The 20,304-nt window shown below is 46.7% G+C and overlaps 1 protein-coding gene across 1 annotated transcript; it reads left to right on the top strand.

Annotated features, from left to right (window-relative positions):
* The first annotated feature begins 4,397 nt into the window (after window positions 1–4,397).
* Window positions 4,398–19,919, top strand: ythdc1 (YTH domain containing 1). Its single transcript, XM_049604830.1, has 16 exons — window positions 4,398–4,605; window positions 5,598–5,699; window positions 5,984–6,282; window positions 6,366–6,750; window positions 8,819–8,881; window positions 8,958–9,052; window positions 9,125–9,233; window positions 9,333–9,450; window positions 11,511–11,595; window positions 11,678–11,832; window positions 16,814–16,893; window positions 17,256–17,292; window positions 17,651–17,690; window positions 19,172–19,237; window positions 19,328–19,516; window positions 19,603–19,919. The coding sequence occupies exons 1-16, from the start codon at window positions 4,578–4,580 to the stop codon at window positions 19,789–19,791; spliced, it is 2,040 nt and encodes a 679-aa protein (XP_049460787.1). The 5' UTR covers window positions 4,398–4,577; the 3' UTR covers window positions 19,792–19,919.
* Window positions 19,920–20,304: the final 385 nt, after the last annotated feature.

Genomic DNA, 20,304 nt, shown 5'->3' with positions numbered 1-20,304 from the left:
CATGTTCTCCCTGTGTCAGCGTGGGTTTCCTCCAGGTGCTCCCACATGTTCTCCCTGTGTCAGCGTGGGTTTCCTCCAGGTGCTCTGACATGTTCCCCCCGTGTCAGCGTGGGTTTCCTCCCGGTGCTCTGACATGTTCTCCCTGTGTCAGCGTGGGTTTCCTCCCAGTGCTCCCACATGTTCTCCCCGTGTCAGTGTGGGTTTCCTCCAGGTGCTCTGACATGTTCTCCCTGTGTCAGTGTGGGTTTCCTCCAGGTGCTCTGACATGTTCTCCCTGTGTCAGCGTGGGTTTCCTCCAGGTGCTCCCACATGTTCTCCCTGTGTCAGCGTGGGTTTCCTCCAGGTGCTCTGACATGTTCCCCCTGTGTCAGCGTGGGTTTCCTCCCGGTGCTCCGACATGTTCTCCCCGTGTCAGCGTGGGTTTCCTCCAGGTGCTCCCACATGTTCTCCCTGTGTCAGCGTGGGTTTCCTCCAGGTGCTCTGACATGTTCTCCCTGTGTCAGCGTGGGTTTCCTCCAGGTGCTCTGACATGTTCTCCCTGTGTCAGCGTGGGTTTCCTCCCGGTGCTCTGACATGTTCTCCCTGTGTCAGCGTGGGTTTCCTCCAGGTGCTCTGACATGTTCTCCCGGTGTCAGCGTGGGTTTCCTCCAGGTGCTCTGACATGTTCTCCCTGTGTCAGCGTGGGTTTCCTCCAGGTGCTCTGACATGTTCTCCCTGTGTCAGCGTGGGTTTCCTCCAGGGGCTCTGACATGTTCTCCCTGTGTCAGCGTGGGTTTCCTCCAGGTGCTCTGACATGTTCTCCCTGTGTCAGCGTGGGTTTCCTCCAGGTGCTCTGACATGTTCTCCCTGTGTCAGCGTGGGTTCTCTCCAGGTGCTCCAGCTTCCTCCCACAGTCCAAAGACATGCAGGTTAATTGGTGACTCTAAATTGTCCGTAGGTGTGAATGTGAGTGTGAATGGTTGTTTGTCTCTATGTGTCAGCCCTGTGATAGTCTGGTGACCTGTCCAGGGTGAACCCTGCCTCTCACCCAGTGTCAGCTGGGATAGGCTCCACCCCCCCACAACCCTCAAGAGGATGAAGCCGTTAGAAGATGAATGAATGGACCCAGGAAAAATAGTTATTGAAAATGGAACACCTCAAGGGAGCATAGTAAGTCCCTTATTGTTCTCCATAATGACAAATGATTTGTTTATGGGATTAGAGAATGAGATGGGGGATTCAATTTTTGCATGACGGGGCAATTTGGAAGAGGGGAAGAAATCTGGAGTTTATTGTAAGAAAAATGCAGGGTGCTATCACAAAGATAGAAAAATGGTCATATAAATGGGGATTTAAATTTTCAGTTGATAAGACAAAGACATTGGGTCTCATTCATGAAAAGTGAGTAAATCTGTGTGTAGATTTGCACAAAAAAGCCTACGCTACTAAAAACCTACTCTGGATTCAGGAACGCGGCGGGAAACTCAGATTTGATCGTAAACACGTGTGTATGATCATGAATGTCAATCCATTGTAAAGTGACAGCGCGCTCCCGGTAATCAGCAATTAGCATAAATCCCTGCCCATGAATAGCCAATGACCACCATATAAGGAGGTGTAGGTGCATCCTGTTGACCTGTCAGTCATGGCGCAAACAAAGAAAGAAAGAGAAAGAAAAAAGAATTTTTCCGAAGCGGAGATCGAAATAATTTTGGGTGAAGTGGACTTAAGAAAAAACATTTTATTTTCTTCAGTTAGTCGTGGTGTGACAGGGACAGGCAAAGCGAAGGCCTGGAGGGAGGTAACAGATGCTGTTAATGTTGTCTCCGTGGCACAAAGAACCATGTCAGAGGTGAAGCGTAAATGGTTTGATATGAAATTGGAAAAGACTGGCAAAGAAACGCATAAGCACACACACAAGAAATACAGTGGTCACAGGAGGAGGAGGAGGAGGAGGCTCACAGTCACAACTATCTGCTGCAGACGAGCGCATCGCTGGCATAATTGGGGAGACCTCTCTGTCAGGAATGATTCCTGATGGAGCCAGCGACAAGCCTCCACTGGAGTCAACATCAAACCCAGACTGTAAGGTGTTGTATCATAATACATTCTGAAAATCACCACTGATAGCGTAGTGGTCACCAAACAAACAGAAGATTCATTTGTGGGGTTTTGAATGAAGTGGGAACGGGAAACCAGAGATGTTTTGTGCGTAATGGATAAACTCTAAATCAGTGATGGCTGTCGGAATGTAGAGCTATTTAACATTTATTTTAACAAATGATACATATAGCCTACAGCAGTTTGTATGCATCGTCTTCAAATTATTTGAATCTTAATAGCCTAAAGCTCTGTTTAATACAACGTAAATTAAACATTTTTCAAATCAAATTTATTCATTCAAATAATCAAAAAGCCACACAAAACAAAACAAAAAAAAAAACGTGTTGTCTCAAATAATTCCTTCAGCTGGCGCGTGCTCCTTCGTGGCTCCACCACCTGCTGCTCCTGCTGAACCCAGGCACAGAGGATGAAGAGGCTGTGATCCAGCTGTCCTTACGGATATTTTTATTATCATCATTCAACATGTAGAAAGAACGTGTAATCTACTGAGTCGATCTACATAGATAATTCACAATCATGAACCTAACCTGGATCTTAAACCTGCTAATTGCCAACTAACTAAATGTGTTACATTTTTAATATTTTGTCATGTTTAGATTACGTGTTTCAAAGGCATCTGTGTATTGTGTACATAACAGAGCGCAATACGAATTAAAATTATAATTTCCAATAGTGACAAGGAATATTTATGTACTTTACTACATTTACACAAGCACTACGAGTGGTCAGGAGCAGAAGTAGATTTTGTTAGTAGCTACAAAAAGATCGGAGCTACTAAAATATTGATGAATGCGGACATGGACGTAAATTTCAGTCTGTGAACAATTTACGCACAAATTCCTTCTGCTCACATTTCATGAATGAGACCCAGTATTTTTTACAAGGAAAGGACTGGTAGTACAGCAAAACTAAAATTGTATAAGCAAGAGTTGGAGAGAGTGAAACAATTTAAGTTTTTAGGGATATGGTTTGATGAAAGAGCCACATGGGCTGAACATATTCAAAAGGTGGTGGATAAATGTAAGAAAGTATTATATGTGATGAAGTGTTTGGTGGGAAGTGAATGGGGGGCAGACAGAACTGCTCTAAAGGCCATATACTATGGGTTGATCAGATAAGTGTTGGATTATGGATGTGTGGTGTATGGATTGGCAGCAAGCACATCTCTTAAAAAGTTGGACATTATTCAATGTCAAGCATTAAGGTTATGTTCAGGTGCATTTAAAACAACTCCAACAGCAGCATTACAGGTGGGAATGGGAGAAATGCCATTAGATTTGAGGAGGTTACAGCTATCATTGAATTACTGGGTTAATTTACAGGGTCACAGTAAAGATCATCCAACACAACTCACTTTAAAACCTTGTTGGGAAAAGGAGAAAAGGGACAGTAAAAGCTTTGGGTGGACAATGACACAGTAAGCAAAAGAAATTGAAATAGCACATTTAAACATTAGTCCTACAGTACCTTTGCCAATTATACCACCTTGGATACTTTCAAATGCCACAGTAGATTTTACATCATTAAAAAAGAACAAGGATAGAGAGTTTGTTTATAACTCATATACCATACAGGCATACATTGGATACTATAACACTTACATCCAGATATATACAGATGCATCAAAGGATTCAGTTCAGTCAGGAGTAGCTTTTATTGTCCCAGAGTTTCATATCACAGTCGGAAAAAGGATCAGTGAGCAAGTGTCCATTTATACAGGGGAAATGACTGTGATATTGTTAGCAGTACAGTGGATTGAAGATATAAGACTGTTGAGAGCAGTTATTTGTTCAGATTCAAGTTCAGCATTAGTCAGTTTATAGCACAGTCATTCACACAACAGATCAGATATCTTGATAGAGGTACAACAAACATTATACAGAATTCAAATGATGGGGATTACAGTGGTGTTTTTATGGGTACCAGCACACATTGGAGTTAAAGGGAATGAGATGGCTGATAAGGCTGCAAAGGAGGCAACAAAAAATAAATATATTGATTTGGCAGTTCGTGTTAGCAAACCAGAAATAAAGAGCATAATTAAACAAAGATTGAAGAGTAGGTGGCAAAAACAATGGGAGGAAGAGAAGACGGGGCAGAGGTTTTATAGGATACAAACGAAAGTAGGAGAGATGAGATATGCAGGAAGGAACAGAAGAGAATAATAATCAATAATACCAAGAGTCAGGTTTGGACATACTTCGCTTAACTATACATTATTCAAAATAGGTAAACCTCCGCTCCGGTAGGTGGCGGTAGTTGACCGGGGCGCTCCTCCTCCTCCTCCTCCTGCAGCAGCAGCAGCAGCAGAAGAAGACGTTACAACAACAGACTCGGTCGGCCATTTTCCCTCCGCGAGCTGCCTCAGTCTGTTTTCTCATTATTGTTGTTGTTTTTTGTTTGAACCGAACTGAAAAGGGTTTGATCTGTAGCGTCACCTGAGCGCGAGGCGGGAGCACGTCATAGCGGCTGTGATGGCGGCCGACCGGCGCGAGGACAAAGGTGAGGCGCGAGCAGGCCGCTTTGTTAGCATCTGTTAGCGTTAGCATGTGTGCTGTCTTTGTTCTGTTGAGCTGTGGATCAATAATCAGTGGTGTGTCGATACGTTATCTATAAGCATGTTAATTAGTGGGTGGTGACGTGTTAACATGTTAGATAACGAGCAGAGAAAGCTCACGCGCTTCTCTGTCATTCATTATGACGTTCATTCTCCACTGCGGCTACCCCACACACACACACACACACACACACACACACACAACCCATTCATCAATCTGCTGATGAGACTGATCGACTCTATCAAATCAATCAGTCCGTGAGCTCCTCCATCTTGTTGGTCAGAGACTGCAGTCTGGTTGCTGTTACTGGAACTGGTTGCTGTAACTGGTTGCTTTAACTGGTTACTGGTAATTTAATTGCGCCTTGCTCAAGGGCACCTCGGAAGTGCCCAGGAAGTGAACTGGCACCTCTCCAGCCACCAGTCTATACTCCATATTTGGTCTGGACAGGGACTCAAAAAGGCGACCTCCGGTTCCCAACCCAGGTCCCTACTGACTGAGCTACTGCCGCCCACTGTTACCGGTTGCTGTTACTGGTTGCTGTTACTGTAACTGGTTGCTGTGACTGTTACTGGTTACTGTTACTGGATACTGTGACTGTTAGTGGTTACTGTTACTGGTTGCTGTGACTGTTACTGGTTACTGTGACTGGTTACTGTTACTGGTTGCTGTTCGTGTTACTAGTTGCTGTTACTGGTTACGGCTACTGGTTGCTATTACTAGTTGCTGTTACTGTAACTGGTAACTGCTACTGGTTACTGTAACTGATTGCTGTTACTAGTTGCTGGTTACTGTGATTGTTACTGGTTGCTGTTACTGCTTGCTGTTACTAGTTACTGGTTACTGTTACTGCTTGCTGTTACTAGTTACTGGTTACTGTGACTGTTACTGGTTTCTGTTACTGTTACTGGTTTATAGACTGTGTTGTGGTTTCAGATGGAGAGTTAAACGTTCTGGAAGATATTCTGACTGAAGCTCCGGATCAAGACGACGAACTGTACAATCCTGAGACTGAACGAGCCGTCAGCGACAAGAAAGGTACCTGAGAGTACTGCTGATATTGATACTGATATTAATGTTGATACTGATACTGATATTGATACTGATACTGATATTGATATTGATACTGATATTAATATTGATATTGATACTGATATTGATATTGGTATTGATACTGATATTGATATTGGTATTGATACTGATATTGATACTGATACTGATATTGATACTGTTACTGATCGTCCTGAATAAACTCTGATCAGTCCATAACAACAGAAGCAGTAGTGGCATGTCACATCTTCACCCTCTGCTCTGTCTGTCAGGAACAAAGAGGAAGAGTGAGCGCTCAGACAGCCAGGATCTGAAGAGGCTCCGCCCCTCCACAGGCCACGCCCCCTCAAGGTCTTCCTCTACCAATAAGAGAACCCCAGGCCCCCCTCTGTCCTCCTCCTCTAAGAAGGTGGTGTCCAGCCCCCGCGGCCGTCACACCACCACCAGCTACCGTCACGAATACTATGAGGAGCGAAAGGGGCGGCGAGGGACCCGAGAAACGACCAGGAGCCGTGGAGGAGAGGACGTCCGCCGCAGGGACACGCAGAGAGGACTGGAAAGTCTGAGCCAGGTACTGACACTGTCCCATCTTTTCAACAGCCAATCACGTTTCAGTTTGACAGACATTCAATTGAATTTCCTGTCTGTTCTCAGAAACTGCGACGGGCAAGCCCCTCCCCCCATGAGGATGACAACCAATCAGAAGAGGAGGCAGCAGCAGAGTATGGCTCGGAGCAGGGGTCAGGAAGCTCCTCCCCTGCCGCCTCCCATGTAGAGGAAGAGGAAGAGGAGGATCAGGAAGAAGACGAGGATGAAGAAGAAGAGGAGGGCATGGAAGAAGAGGAGGAGGAAGAGGAGGAGGAGGAGGATGGAGAGAAGGAGGAGGAGGAAGAGGAAGAGGAGTACGAGCGTCGCGGCGGTGGCGAGGGCAACGACTACGACACGCGCAGCGAGGCCGGCGACTCACGCTCCGCCTCCTCTGTCAGTTTCTCTGACGACGGCGAGTCGGTGCACTCAGGCTCCGCCTCTGAGGCCTCAGGTAGCCATAACAACAGTGAAAAACGCTGTCCGTTCTTCCTGGATGGTCAGAGGTTTAAAGTGAGGTATTTATCCACCTGCAGCAGGTGTGGGACCACCCACCCTCCGTTTACAGGGGCTGTTGGGAGTATTGTCACAGGGGGGCAGTGGCATTGACATGAAAAAAGTCAACATCAGTCTAGAGGCTAGTTAATTCTCCCTACGCCTACAAAAATAGATTCGGGCAGTGTTGTAGATGATGGCAGTCTGTGAGGTCATTAAATACATCCTGACATGTGGGTGGAGAATTCTCTTCTTACACCTTGTTCCATACCGCCATTATTTAAATGTTGAACTGTTGAACTTCTGGATTTCTTAACGAGTCACACACTTTGTCCCGCGACAACCCTTCTATGCTGCAAGTGACGCTGCATGGCGGCTCAGGTCACAAAGTGCGGTGGTGCCACCCACCTGACATCAAACTCCACCTCTCTAAAGATTTTTAAGATGGTACGTGCTGGTGACCTTCAAAAAAGGAAAACAAACTAGAGTTGTCTCTGTTTCCTGTTTGGCGGTGCGGCCCAGTGTAAGACTTTAGACCGGCGTTTGTCGTTCTGACTCGTCAAATCCAACATGTCTATAAATGAAAACATGATGAACATAATGTTCTGTTTAAACGGAGCTGCCGGTGTCTGACCAGCTGTGAGCCTAGCCAACAGGAAGGAGATGATGTGTCAGTGCAGGTAGACGGGGCAGTTCGTGTGTTTGGGGTGACAAGTAGGGATGCACCGAAATGAAAATTTGTGGCCGAAGCCGAATAATATTAAACGCTTGGCCGAATACCGAGTACCAAATACCGAATATTGTTGTTTAGTTGTTCATTAGTTTTTGCAGATGAACCCTCCAGATTAGTGTTGTCACAGTACCAAAACTGGGACCCACTGTACGATACCAATGAAAATATCATGGTTCTAAGTAGTATCACGATACCACAACGAAAATGAGGCAGATGTGCCTTTTGTCATTTATAAAAAGATAAATCACTTTTCTATAATACATCAATGATATTTCAATGGAATAAATTACTTATTGACTTATTCATACTTCAAAAACAGCATCAATAAGTGATTAACATAGGGGGGATTGAAATAAAATAAATAAATGAAATAAAAATCAACCAGCCATCCTCCTCCCCTGACAAGTAAAGAACAGTCCCTTCATAAGTAAAGAACAGTCCCTAAAGTGCGGTGAGGTTTGTGGGCCGTGAACGACTCGTTTGTCCTCTGACACGTCACATACCTGTGTTCGGCTGGCTCGGCTGTTCAGGTACTTCTGGGCAGTCGTGACGCCAAGAAGAGGATATTATTGGAGCCAGGCTTCTCCATCGCCCGGTAAGCCGATGGCCGCCGTATTTGACAGGAATACATTAACATTACTGTCTGTGTCTGTGACCCCCGTTCAACCCACAACCGATGGGATTCGCCTTTCGTTTCTGCTGCTGGTTGAAATCTGTAGGCTGCTCGCACAGCATACTGAATGATTTAAGCCTATTTTGCTCGCTCAAAACTATTTTTAGTCGCAAATGCGAGTGCCATGATGGACGGATTGCCACACTGCTGACATTTTAATCCGCCCGTCACGGCACGCTGTTTGATTGTGTTATCAAAACACGCCGCTGTTATTCGGCCTTGCTTTTAACTTATTCCACCGAATACCGAATGTGTGTTTTTTTGCAATATTCAGCCAAATATATTCGGTTACCGAATATTCGGTGCATCCCTAGTGACGAGCACTAAAATGTTGGAATCAGAAGCCGACAGGAGAGGCATCCTAAATAACTGCGAGTGACGCAGCGCCGCAAGCTTGAGTTTTGTCAGATGTCGTGTTTCTATGGTCACGTCATGAAGACAGATCATAGACATGAACTCTTCGCCTGCAGGACTGAGACAGACGACTGGATCAGTCTCTGCTTCGTTCAGGTTTCAGTTCTTCGTCGTCATCGTCAGACTGTGGATAAATACCTCACACACACAAACGTGAACTGTCCCTTTAACTGTCCTGTTTCTGTAACTGTGCTGTTACTTTGAAAGGTTCAGAGAAGAAGCAGGAGAAGCTGTCGTCGTCGGTCCGAGCCGTTCGTAAAGGGATGGAGAGTAAGAACTGCCCTCGTTGTATGTTCATCACTTGTCCTCTTAAGTCGTCAGATTACAACTTCCTGTGTTTTTCCAGATCCAACCAGTAAACTGCGTTACATCCTGCGAGATGCTCGCTTCTTCCTCATAAAGAGTAACAACCACGAGAACGTGTCGCTGGCTAAGGCTAAGGTACCAGACTGTTTACATGTATACATGTTTACTGTTGTTGTTCCGGTCTGACGCCGTCCTGTTTGTGCTCAGGGCGTGTGGTCGACGCTGCCAGTGAACGAGAAGAAGCTGAACGCAGCTTTCCGCTCGGCGCGGAGCGTCATCCTGGTCTTCTCCGTGAGAGAGAGCGGCAAATTCCAAGGTGTCCACCAGTCTTACCTGTGTTCTACCGCTGTTTCTGACGTAGAGGTCAAAGGTCGTCATTCATCCATCTTCTCTGTCTTGTCTGCCTGACCTCCAGGTTTTGCTCGTTTGGCGTCAGAGTCTCATCACGGCGGCTCACCGATCCACTGGGTTCTTCCTGCCGGCATGAATGCCAAGATGTTGGGCGGAGTCTTCAAGATCGACTGGCTCTGCAGGTAAATATGTGACATCATACAGGTGAGACTACAGTTTGGTCCCAGCGTCTCTGTCCTGCAGGGCGAAGGGTCCACAGGTGCTGCTGAGCATGATGGGATATATAATCTCTGGGGCTGTATTCACAAAGCTTCCTCATGCTAAGAGTTGCTCCTACTGACGAAATTGTCACGAATTGTGACGTTTTCTTAGAATTTCCCTTTAAAGTTAAGACTAGGTCTTTATAAACATAAAAGTTATTCACAAGGCATCTTAGACCTTAAGAGAGCTCCTAAGGTGACAAACTGTTGGGAGGAGGAGGACTTTAAGAGTTTCTTAATCAGAGGAGGAAATGGCGGAAACACAAAGAGGTTGGAGAAACGGTCTCTAAACACAAATTGACAGTGAGTAAATGAAACGCTACAGATGAGATTGTGCAGGGAGAATGTTTGTCGTGGATCTCATTTGGGGTATGCACACCTTTCCCACCTAACAAAATAACGCTATAACGGCAGATATAAAATGATCATAATACTAAGATATTTGGAAAACTGTAAAAACCCAACAGTGCAGCAGTGATGACTTTTGTCTGTCTCAACCTTCCATCTGCAGTGATCACACCAACAATGATACTGTCAAACTCATATTGTGATGCAGTTCATTTCATGTCCACACCTTGCAGGCTCACAAAAGGGCGTGTCTGTGACAACCAATCACATCTGTTAAAAGAAAGCATCACACCTAACAACAGGGTCGACCACACCTCCTCACTAAGATAAAAGTTTCTGTCCCTTCCTTGTTCTGAGTTGCTCTGAGAACTTTCCTAAATCTTTCTAAAAGAGCTCTATGAGAGTGTTCTGAGGATGTTTGTGAATGTGGTCTCTGGTCTGCCCCAGGGCATGATGGGTTTAATAACCTCTGGCCTGCCCCAGGGCATGATGGGTTTAATAACCTCTGGTCTGCCCCAGGGCTTGATGGGTTTTATAATCTCTGGTCTGCCCCAGGGCATGATGGGTTTTATAATCTCTGGTCTGCCCCAGGGCATGATGGGTTTAATAACCTCTGGTCTGCCCCAGGGCTTGATGGGTTTTATAACCTCTGGTCTGCCCCAGGGCATGATGGGTTTAATAACCTCTGGTCTGCCCCAGGGCTTGATGGGTTTTATAACCTCTGGTCTGCCCCAGGGCATGATGGGTTTTATAACCTCTGGTCTGCCCCAGGGCATGATGGGTTTAATAACCTCTGGTCTGCCCCAGGGCTTGATGGGTTTTATAACCTCTGGCCTGCCCCAGGGCTTGATGGGTTTTATAACTTCTGGTCTGCCCCAGGGCATGATGGGATATGTCAGGGCTTTATCCATTGACCACACCCATGGCTCAGGAATGACAGAACCAGAGAGGTGGATGTAGTTGGTCCACAGGAAGTGAGGACAGATGACACTGATGTCACAGACCACAGCAGGTTGTGTGATATGACGCTGGAGCTCTGAGGTCTGATGACATGATGGTGAGGCAGCAGCGGTTCAGACCTGTGTGATGGTCTTAGACAGAATATCTCCAGGGAACATGGTGAACATGGCGAACAGTTACCAACTGACTGCAAAGGCATGTGCAGTGATTGTGATGAGGCTCCTCCCACCTGTTGTTAAAGCTCTGATCTGCTGGAGGTAAAACAATGAAGGTCAAAGGTCAGCATTACTGTGACATCATCATGTGTTCAGGTCATATTTCGGGAACAGAAGTGGAGATATTTGGTCAGACACTGATCTGATTGGTCATATCTTCTGTGTGGGAGGAGTTCATGTTTTCACAGACACTTGAGTGGTGGGTGGAGCCAAACAGCTGTGGGGTGGAGATTGTAGTTGATGCTGGAGTTTGCTCATCAAGGTACCATCCTGATGGTTACGCACCTGACCCCTCGCCCCTCTGTGTCAGTGGGGACTGTCACAGCCTGATGGGTGCAGGTCGGTTCAGTCCAGGAGGGGGTGCTGGTTCCTGTGTTGCTCAGGATTTTTGACCGGTCTCTGGTCTGGGACCAGGTGTAGTCTTTCCTGTTTCCCTCACACAGGTGTTGTTGTTTACAGGAGGGATCTACCCTTCACGAAGACGGCTCACCTGTCAAACCCCTGGAACGAACACAAGCCAGTGAAGATCGGACGTGATGGACAGGTGAGCCACGATTTCATTCCTCCTCAGTTGTTTCTGATTTTACCTGAAACTGTTTCAGTGAAACAGGTGATGCGTTTTTCAGGAGATCCAACCGGACATCGGCGCCCAGCTCTGTGCCCTCTTTCCATTGGACGAGAACGTGGACGTACACCAGGTGGCTCGACGCGTTCGTCACAAGCGCCGGACTCCGTCGGAGCCACGGCCTCGGGGCCGACCACCGCAGCGGGAACCGGGAAGGTTAGCCAATCACCAAGCTCCTCCTCCCGCTTCCTGTTCTTCTTCTTCTGCTGCGACCACGGCGCCACCTGCTGCCGGACGATGGAGACAGCCGCTGCCTTTAGCCAGCGGCTAGCTATCCCGTGGCTAGCATTGCTGGTTCTCTGGTGGTTGTTGTTGATTTTCCAGTCTGGAGTTTTTCACCGGAGCAACACCTCATGCTGTGTCTGGGGTCATAGTAACAAAAAAAAAAAAACAAAACAATAGGCAGGAAGTATAGATCTCTGGTGGGGCAATGAATCAGTTTACGAAGTCTAAAAGTTAGATAATGTAATCCTTACGTCAGGAGCTCAGCTCAGTTTCAGGTGTGTGAAAATTAAAATAATTATTTTTTTAGTTTTAAGAAATTTAGTTTTTCTAAATTCTGTTGTAAAATTTCTCTGAAGTTTTTCCTTTTCAGGAGTTTTGTAAAATCAAACGTTAGCTGGACTGTGGCCGACCCTTTCAGAATAAAAGCAGAAAGGACGAGCGTCACTGGCTGGACTGACGGAGGAGGGGGTGGGTGGGGGCGGGGCTAACCAGGGTACAGTAAAACAGAGAGGGAGGGACTGTGAGCGCCGCCGGACTGTCTTTTTTTTTCTCAAAAGAAGGTGATGATGTTTGATCAAGCAGGGGGCGAGGCCTCTGGCTTGGTCATATGAGGTAAAATCACAGAGATGGACTTAATTAAAAAATAAATCCCTAAAAATGGCGTTGGACTGAAAACATGACAACGCCCACCCCCTCCCCCCTCTCCCTCCATGAAAGGACAGTTATAACGTCCCCCAACCCCACCCCCCCACCCCCCCCCACCCCCGTACGCACACACACACTGAATCCGGACTGAGGCTCAGTGATGTGTGTGAGTGTGTGTGTGTGTGTGTGTCGTCTTTATGAAAGAAAAATGGACGGAGCGACAGAGAGACGAGAAAACGTCTTGTCTGTTTTAAGGACTGTTGCTGGTCTGAAAGGGGCGGGGCTGGTCTGAGGCAGGGCGGGGCTTGGTTTATTGATTGACAGGACTGCACCATCATCATCATCATCATCACCCCCTCCACCCTTGCAAAATAAGAGGGTTTATAAAAAGGCTTTAAGATGGACTGAGGAGACAAACTGTCTTTATAATGTTGTTGACACAAACAGCCCCTCCCACTTTTACTACACAAGCGGTATGTTGTTCCTTTAAGAGGCTTCTTCTTCTTTGTTTGTTGTTTTACTGTGTGTGTGAACAAAATGTTTATTGTTGTTTATCACCAGTTGAGTCGTTAACCACATACAGGTACACCAACATCAGGTCGGCGTCTGACACACCTACGACCTCAGAGACAAACCAGTAGGCAGAAGGAAAAGTATGTGACAAACAAGTAGGTGGGAGGACCAGTAGGTGACAAACCAGGTGGCAGAATGATCAGTAGGTGGCAAACCAGTCGACAGAAGTACCAGTAGGTCTCAAACCAGTAGGCAGAGGGACAGGTGGGTGACAAACCAGTAGGCACGAGAACCAGTATATAACAAACAGTAGGTGACAAACCAGTAGAAAGAAGGACCAGTAGGTGACAAACTAGTAGAAAGAAGGACCAGTAGGTGACAAACTAGTAGGCGACAAAACAGTAGGTGACAAACCAGTAGGAAGAAGGACCAGTAGGTGACAAACCACTAGGCAGAAGGACCTGTAGATGGCAAACCAGTAGGCACGAGAACCAGTAGGCACGAGGACCAGTGGATGACAAACCAGTAGGCATAAGAACCTGTAGGTCACAAACCAGTAGGCAGAGGGACAGGTGGGTGACAAACCAGTAGGCACGAGGACCAGTATATAACAAACAGTAGGTGACAAACCAGTTGTCAGAAAGACCGGTAGGTGGCAAACCAGTAGGAAGAAGAACCAGTAGGTGACAAACCAGTAGGAAGAAGAACCAGTAGGGGACAAACCAGTAAGAAGAAGGACCAGTAGGGGACAAACTGGTAGGTGACGAATCAGTAGGCAGAAGCACCAGTAGGTGACAAACTAGTGGTCAGAAGCACCAGTAGGTGACAAAACAGTGGGCAGAAGCACCAGTAGGTGACAAAACAGTAGGTGACAAACCAGTAGAAAGAAGGACCAGTAGGTGACAAACTAGTAGGCGACAAAACAGTAGGTGACAAAACAGTAAGAATAAGGAACAATAGGTGACAAACCACTAGGCAGAAGGACCTGTAGATGGCAAACCAGTAGGCACGAGAACCAGTAGGCACGAGGACCAGTGGATGACAAACCAGTAGGCATAAGAACCTGTAGGTCACAAACCAGTAGGCAGAGGGACCTGTAGGTCACAAACCATTGGGCAGAGGGACAGGTGGGTGTCAAACCAGGAGACAGAAGCACCAGTAGGTGAAATCCAGTATGCGAAAGGACCAGTAGGTTACAAACCAGTATGAAGAAGGACCAGTAGGGGACAAATTCGTAGGTGACAAATCAGTAGGCAGAAGGACCTGTAGGTGACAAACCAGTAGGCACGAGGACCAGGAGATGACAAACCAGTGGGCACATGGACCAGTAGGTGGCAAACCAGTAGGAAGAAGGACCAGTAGGGGACAAACCAGTGGGAAGATGGACCAGTAGGGGACAAACCAGTGGGAAGATGGACCAGTAGGGGACAAACCATTGGGCAGAGGCACAGGTAGGTGACGAAATCAGCGGGCAGAAGGACCAGTAGGTGACAAACCAATAGGCAGAACCATCAGTAGGTGACAAACCAGCGGGCAGAAGGACCATTAGGTGACAAACCAGTAGGCAGAACCACCAGTAGGTGACAAACCAGTAGGCACGAGGACCATTAGGTGACAAACCAATAGGCAGAACCACCAGTAGGTGACAAACCAGTAGGCACGAGGACCATTAGGTGACAAACCAGTAGGCACGAGGGCCAGGAGATGACAAACTAGTGGGAAGAAGGAAAAGTATGTGACAAACAAGTAGATGGGAGGACCAGTAGGTGACAAACCAGGTGGCAGAATGATCAGTAGGTGGCAAACCAGGTGGCAGAATGATCAGTAGGTGGCAAACCAGTCGACAGAAGTACCAGTAGGTGACAAACCAGGAGACAGAAGCACCAGTAGGTGAAAACCAGTGTGCAGAAGCACCAGTAGGTGAAAACCAGTATATGGAAGGACCAATAGGTTACAACCCAGTAGAAAGAAGGACCAGTAGGGGACAAACTAGTAGGCAGAAGCACCAGTAGGTGACACAACAGTAGGCAATAAACCAGTAGGTGACAAACCAGTAGGCACGAGGACCAGTAGATGACAAACCAGTAGGCAGAAGGACCAGTAGGTGACAAACCAGTAGGCAGAAGGACCAGTAGGTGACAAACCAGTAGGCAGAAGGACCAGTCGGGGACAAATCAGTGGGCAGAGGGAAAAGGTGGGTGACGAAACAAGTGGGCACAAGGACCTGTGGGTGACTAACCAGTAGACACTAGGGTTGTCACGATACTAAAATTTCAAACTCGATATCGATACCCAGGAAAATATTCAATACTCGATACCATTTTCAATACAGCAGCAAAAAATTAAGAGGCGTGTCATTTTTTAAATAAAGATCAGAACAGTAACATCAATGATAACAACAAAAAATCCCCCCAAAATAAATAACAACAAGAAACAAGATCTGTCCATACAAATGTATTTATCTACAGCCCTGTTTATTTTCTGTGCTTCTGGTGAATTGGCACCATATTTTCGTTGCTGATCAAACAGAGTTGGTAGTTTAGGCTCAGGATGCTCCTGTTTCTACCTCACTATGTGATCAGAGAACCAGGCGTTACGGGAGAAACCAAACGTTTTTTCAGCTTCAATCTGTGGCTTTACGTTAACATAACTTTTCAGACACACATAATTGTGTTGTCCTGTTAAACTAACACTGTCTGTTAATGTTACAGACGGGCACGACTGATAAAGTTTTCTGCTTAGCTCCCACATTAACGTTAGAAGTTATATTTTAGTTTGATGCTGACGACACCAGCTGCTCAGCTGCTAGTGAGGGGAGGGGCTGTACCTGCCGTCTGCAGCGTGCTGTGTTCACTTCACTAAATATTTTCAAAGAGCGCTTTTTCCTTTATCATTTTTGACCAAAACTGGCTGCTCTGATCCTCCTGCAGCCGCGCTGGCCATATTACAGCAACACAAATGTGTGCATGCATGCACAGCGACGACAACAAGCCGGGTTGCAGCGAGGGCTCTGTGCCTGCCAGACGCTGCCTGCACAGCGCGTGTCCGTCAGACCCGTTGGGCACACCCGACAGGCGCTGAGGTGGCGTGCACTGTTAGTATCGATACTTTTGTAAATTAGTATTGTATCCGGATGCAGCGTTTGAGTATTGATACTTTTCAGAGTATCGATACTTTTGACAACCCTAGGAGACACGAAGATCAGTAGGTGACAAACTAGTAGGAAGAAGGACCAGTAGGTGACAAACCAGTTGGCAGAACAACCAGTAGGTGATAAATCAGTGGGCAGAAGGACCTGTAGGTGACAAACCACTAGGCAAAGGGACCAGCAGGTGATAAACCAGTAGGCAGAAGGAGCAGTAGGTGACAGGATCAGTAGATGGTTTAAGTAGTATTTGTACAGTTAAGAGATTTTCCAGTGAAGTGTATTTGTAGATGTCAGCAGATGATTGGATCTGATGTTAACCTGAAACAGGAAGTAGTGAACACCTATAGACGTGTCTCACCTGGACGACTCAGGACCTTCATCAAGCATCATTAAGGAGACGTCAGAGACGCTGAAGATTTAAAATCTGTTCAGATAGTACATGGTTAATTTCTTCTTTTGTTTTTAAAATTCGACCTGAGTGAAGTTTCCTTTGTGTGAGAGTGAAAGTGAGTGAGTGTGTGAGAGTGAAAGTGAGTGAGTGAGTGAGTGAGTGAGTGAGTGTGTATTGTTTGCATGTGTGTCTTAATTGTGAACTTGTTCATGTAGGCGTCGTCCTGAAGAGTATGACCTCCACGGCAGGAAGCGACCGCGAGCTGACGGTCCGCCTGACTTCAACCAGCGAGCAGGTCGTTAATCTGAAACACTTTGTCTGTTTTAAAATCTTTAATTTGGTTTTACTGAAATAATTTATGAACTGATTCAAGAAAATGTTTTGTTTTTTATTTGAGGCAAAATTCCTCAGATTTAATAATTAAATGTAAGTTCTATTTTTTATTTTTTTTAAAGAATTGTTCTGACATGTTTCATATTTTCTCGTGTTGATTTTGTAGCTTCTGATCTTTGTTTGAAACTTTTGAGAATTTGTAGTTTTTCTATTTTTCTCACTATTCAGATTTTCGGGAACTGAACGTTTGAAGCGATCGCCAGCTGCTCAGCTGCCACCTCACCTGTCTGACATGTTACATTTAACTATTTATTTTACTTTCAGGGTTCATCCAGGACCTTCGTAACCAGCCAGTGGACAGGTGAGGCAAACCACATTACTCACCTCAGTCAGATCACAGGAAGTAGGTGGAGCTTCAGCAGCTTTTAAAAGAAACTTGTTTTTATCGGAAATGTCAAAGATTTAACACTGTGTTTACTGACAAGTCTGTTTTTATGTGCGTATATGAGCGTTTGAAATGTGTTCGTGAATTAAAATAAATATATTTAACTCTGCAGAACAAACATGAAACTGAAAAACTGAAGTTTGTATTTTAGAACAATTTTAACCACAAAATTTAAATTTGACAAAATATTTAAAGTTAAAAATGTAAGTGAACAAAATGCTTTCAGAATTTTATCAGTTTGATTTTAGCTTTATTTTGTTGTTGTTTTTTTCAGACGATTCTCCAACGTGAGGCGAGACGTTTTTCTCAACGGGGTGAGTCACAGAAATATTCATTTGAAGCTGTTAGCATGTTACGTACAGTTGTTAGCTTAGCTTCATGTGAAGCTGCTAGCATGCTATCTCCAGTTGAACCTAAATCAGGATCTGATTTATGAACCAAGCAGGTTTTCAGGCTAAGGAAGTAGCTGTACTGATTTTGTGCGTAAACAAAAAACAGAGAAAATATTACTCTTAGAATCGCTGCCGTAATGTGATAGAGGCGTTTGTGTGTCTCTGATCCTGGACGCTGGGTTGTCCGGGGCTAACGGCCCCTGGTAGGGTCTCCTGAGGCTAAGTGGTCTCAGCGGCGGTGCCAGACTAAGAGCAGTTCAAGAAGAATGGTAATGGGAGATCGGGGCCCCTCCCTGAAGCCAGACCTGGCGGGGAGGTCAGTGGCAAGCGTCTGATGACCGGGCCTTGGGCTGTGGGGCCTGTTGGGCTCAGCCTGTAAAACACAACGTGGAGCCACCGCCCTATGGGCCCACCACCCACAGAGTTAGGCGTTGGGGTTGGGTGCAGTGTGCACTGGGCGGGGGGGGGGGGGGCTGACCCTGACACATCACAGACTGTCCGCAAGGATGTGGAACGCCATCTCTCTAACAAAGGAGGGAAGAAGGAAGGTGGAGCTGCACCAACTAGACATGGTTGGGTTGGATTTACCCCAATGCAGAGTGGGTTTCTGAACCAAACTCCTGGATAGGTGCTAACTCTACCCTTATCTGGAGGGTGGGCGACGTTAGGTGGGTGTGGGCTATTCACAAACCCTCGGTTGAGCGCCACTGTGTCAGAGTCCTCCCTGGGAAACGAGAGGGTCGCTGAGAGGAAGACTCGGACTGTTGTTTGTGCTCATGGATTCTCTGGGGGGTGTCCTCGAAAGGGTACTGATGAGAGGGAGGTTTATAAGTGTACCTGGTACCAGAACACCAGGTTGGCCCCGGGCTCTCCTGAAGTAGCAGGTGTCAAGGAAGTTCTGACAGACTGTCAGACTACTCAGGAAGGAAAGCACGAGTTGTCTCAGGTGGTGTTTAGCAGAGAAGGAGAACTGCTGACCAGGACCGGGGACATCGTTGGGAGGTGGAAGGAGCACTTTGATGAACTCCTGAACCTGGCCGTCAAGTCCACCATGGAGGAGCCAGAGCCTGAAGACACGGGGGGACTCTCACCCATATCTCTGGCAGCGGTCTGTGAGGTAGTCAGAAATCTGGCGGGAGCCAGAGGGGAGTGTTTGTGTCCTGGGTAGGAGGGGACGATCTGTCCTGCCTCCCTCAGGGTCCTGAAGGCATACAGGTCCTGGAGGGTCCTCAGGGTTGTGAAGCACATCCTTTGCTGAGCTTTTTTTGCATTCAAAGTTGCATTCAGGTGCCTTTAGTTGTGTTCAGGTATGTTCTGGTGCCTTCAGGTGTGTTCAGGTGCGTTCAGTTGTGTTCAGCTACGTTCAGGTGTGTTCAGGTGCTCTACTGTGTTTCCTGTTTCAGTCCTACAATGACTACATGAGGGACTATCACCACAGCGTCGGTCCTCCTGCTCCCTGGCAGACCCTGGTAAGACACAGTAATTGATTGTTAGTTGTTTATTGATCGATCAGGTTGTTGACGACAGACTGACGTGATGTTGTCTCTTCCTGTCATCAGGCGGCATACCCCGGTGTGGACCAGCCCCCTCCCCACCACCCCCCCTACTACCACCACAGCCACCCCCCTCCTCCCCCACACCAGGCCTACCATCACCACCACCCCCCTCTACCGCCGCACGAAGCTCCGCCCCCTCGCTTTAGAGACAAACAACGTGCGCCACAACACCGCGCCTTCACCTCCAGTCCGGTGAGTCTCTGTCTCTTCTGTGTCTCTACTGTCACTCTATTTTATTGTAGCCTCTGATCTCTCCTGTTCTTTTTCCCATCATTCAGCACGACTACGACATGCGTGTGGACGACTTCCTGCGGCGGACCCAGGCAGTGGTGAGCAGCCGGCGTGAGCGCGAGCGGCAGCGAGAACGTGACCGTGGCGGACCCCGCCGCGAGAGAGAGCGGGAACGAGCCCGAGACAGAGACAGAGACAGAGAGAGGGACAAGGAGAGGGGGCGGTACCGCCGGTGATGTGATGTGATGTGATGTCATTTCCTGTCAGCCTGCAGAGGCTTTTATTTTGAAAGTCAGATGTGTTTTTTCTTTTTTATGTTGAAAATTATGAATAAAACATGAAACGTTACATGATGACATCATCAGCTGCATCATCGCTGTCTGTGTGAAAACAATGTATAAAAATAATCTTCTGATCTTTGTCCAAACATTTCCTGTGATGGTACAGGAAGTGACCTTACAGCACAGGAACACTTCACTTCGCAGAATCCTCTCCATGGCGCTTTGAATGACACAAAACAACTTTTTTTATTCCGGTGTTTTTCAGTATATTAGTTAAAGGTTCCCAGCCTGAGGGTCAATGGCCCTACGGGGCCGTCACATGTCTTTGAGGGGCCCTCACTTGTATCTGAGGGAAGGTCACATGTCTTCAAGGGGCTGATCATCCGCTGCTGGTGACGACATGTTAGGTTCAAAGAAAATCCGCTTCCTGTTTGTTTTGAAATAGAGTTTCACTGATTAGCAGTGTGT

Source organism: Epinephelus fuscoguttatus, linkage group LG18 (genome assembly GCF_011397635.1).
Source record: "Epinephelus fuscoguttatus linkage group LG18, E.fuscoguttatus.final_Chr_v1".
Classification (NCBI taxonomy): Eukaryota; Metazoa; Chordata; class Actinopteri; order Perciformes; family Serranidae; genus Epinephelus; species Epinephelus fuscoguttatus.
This window is presented reverse-complemented; position numbering and strand designations above follow the sequence as displayed.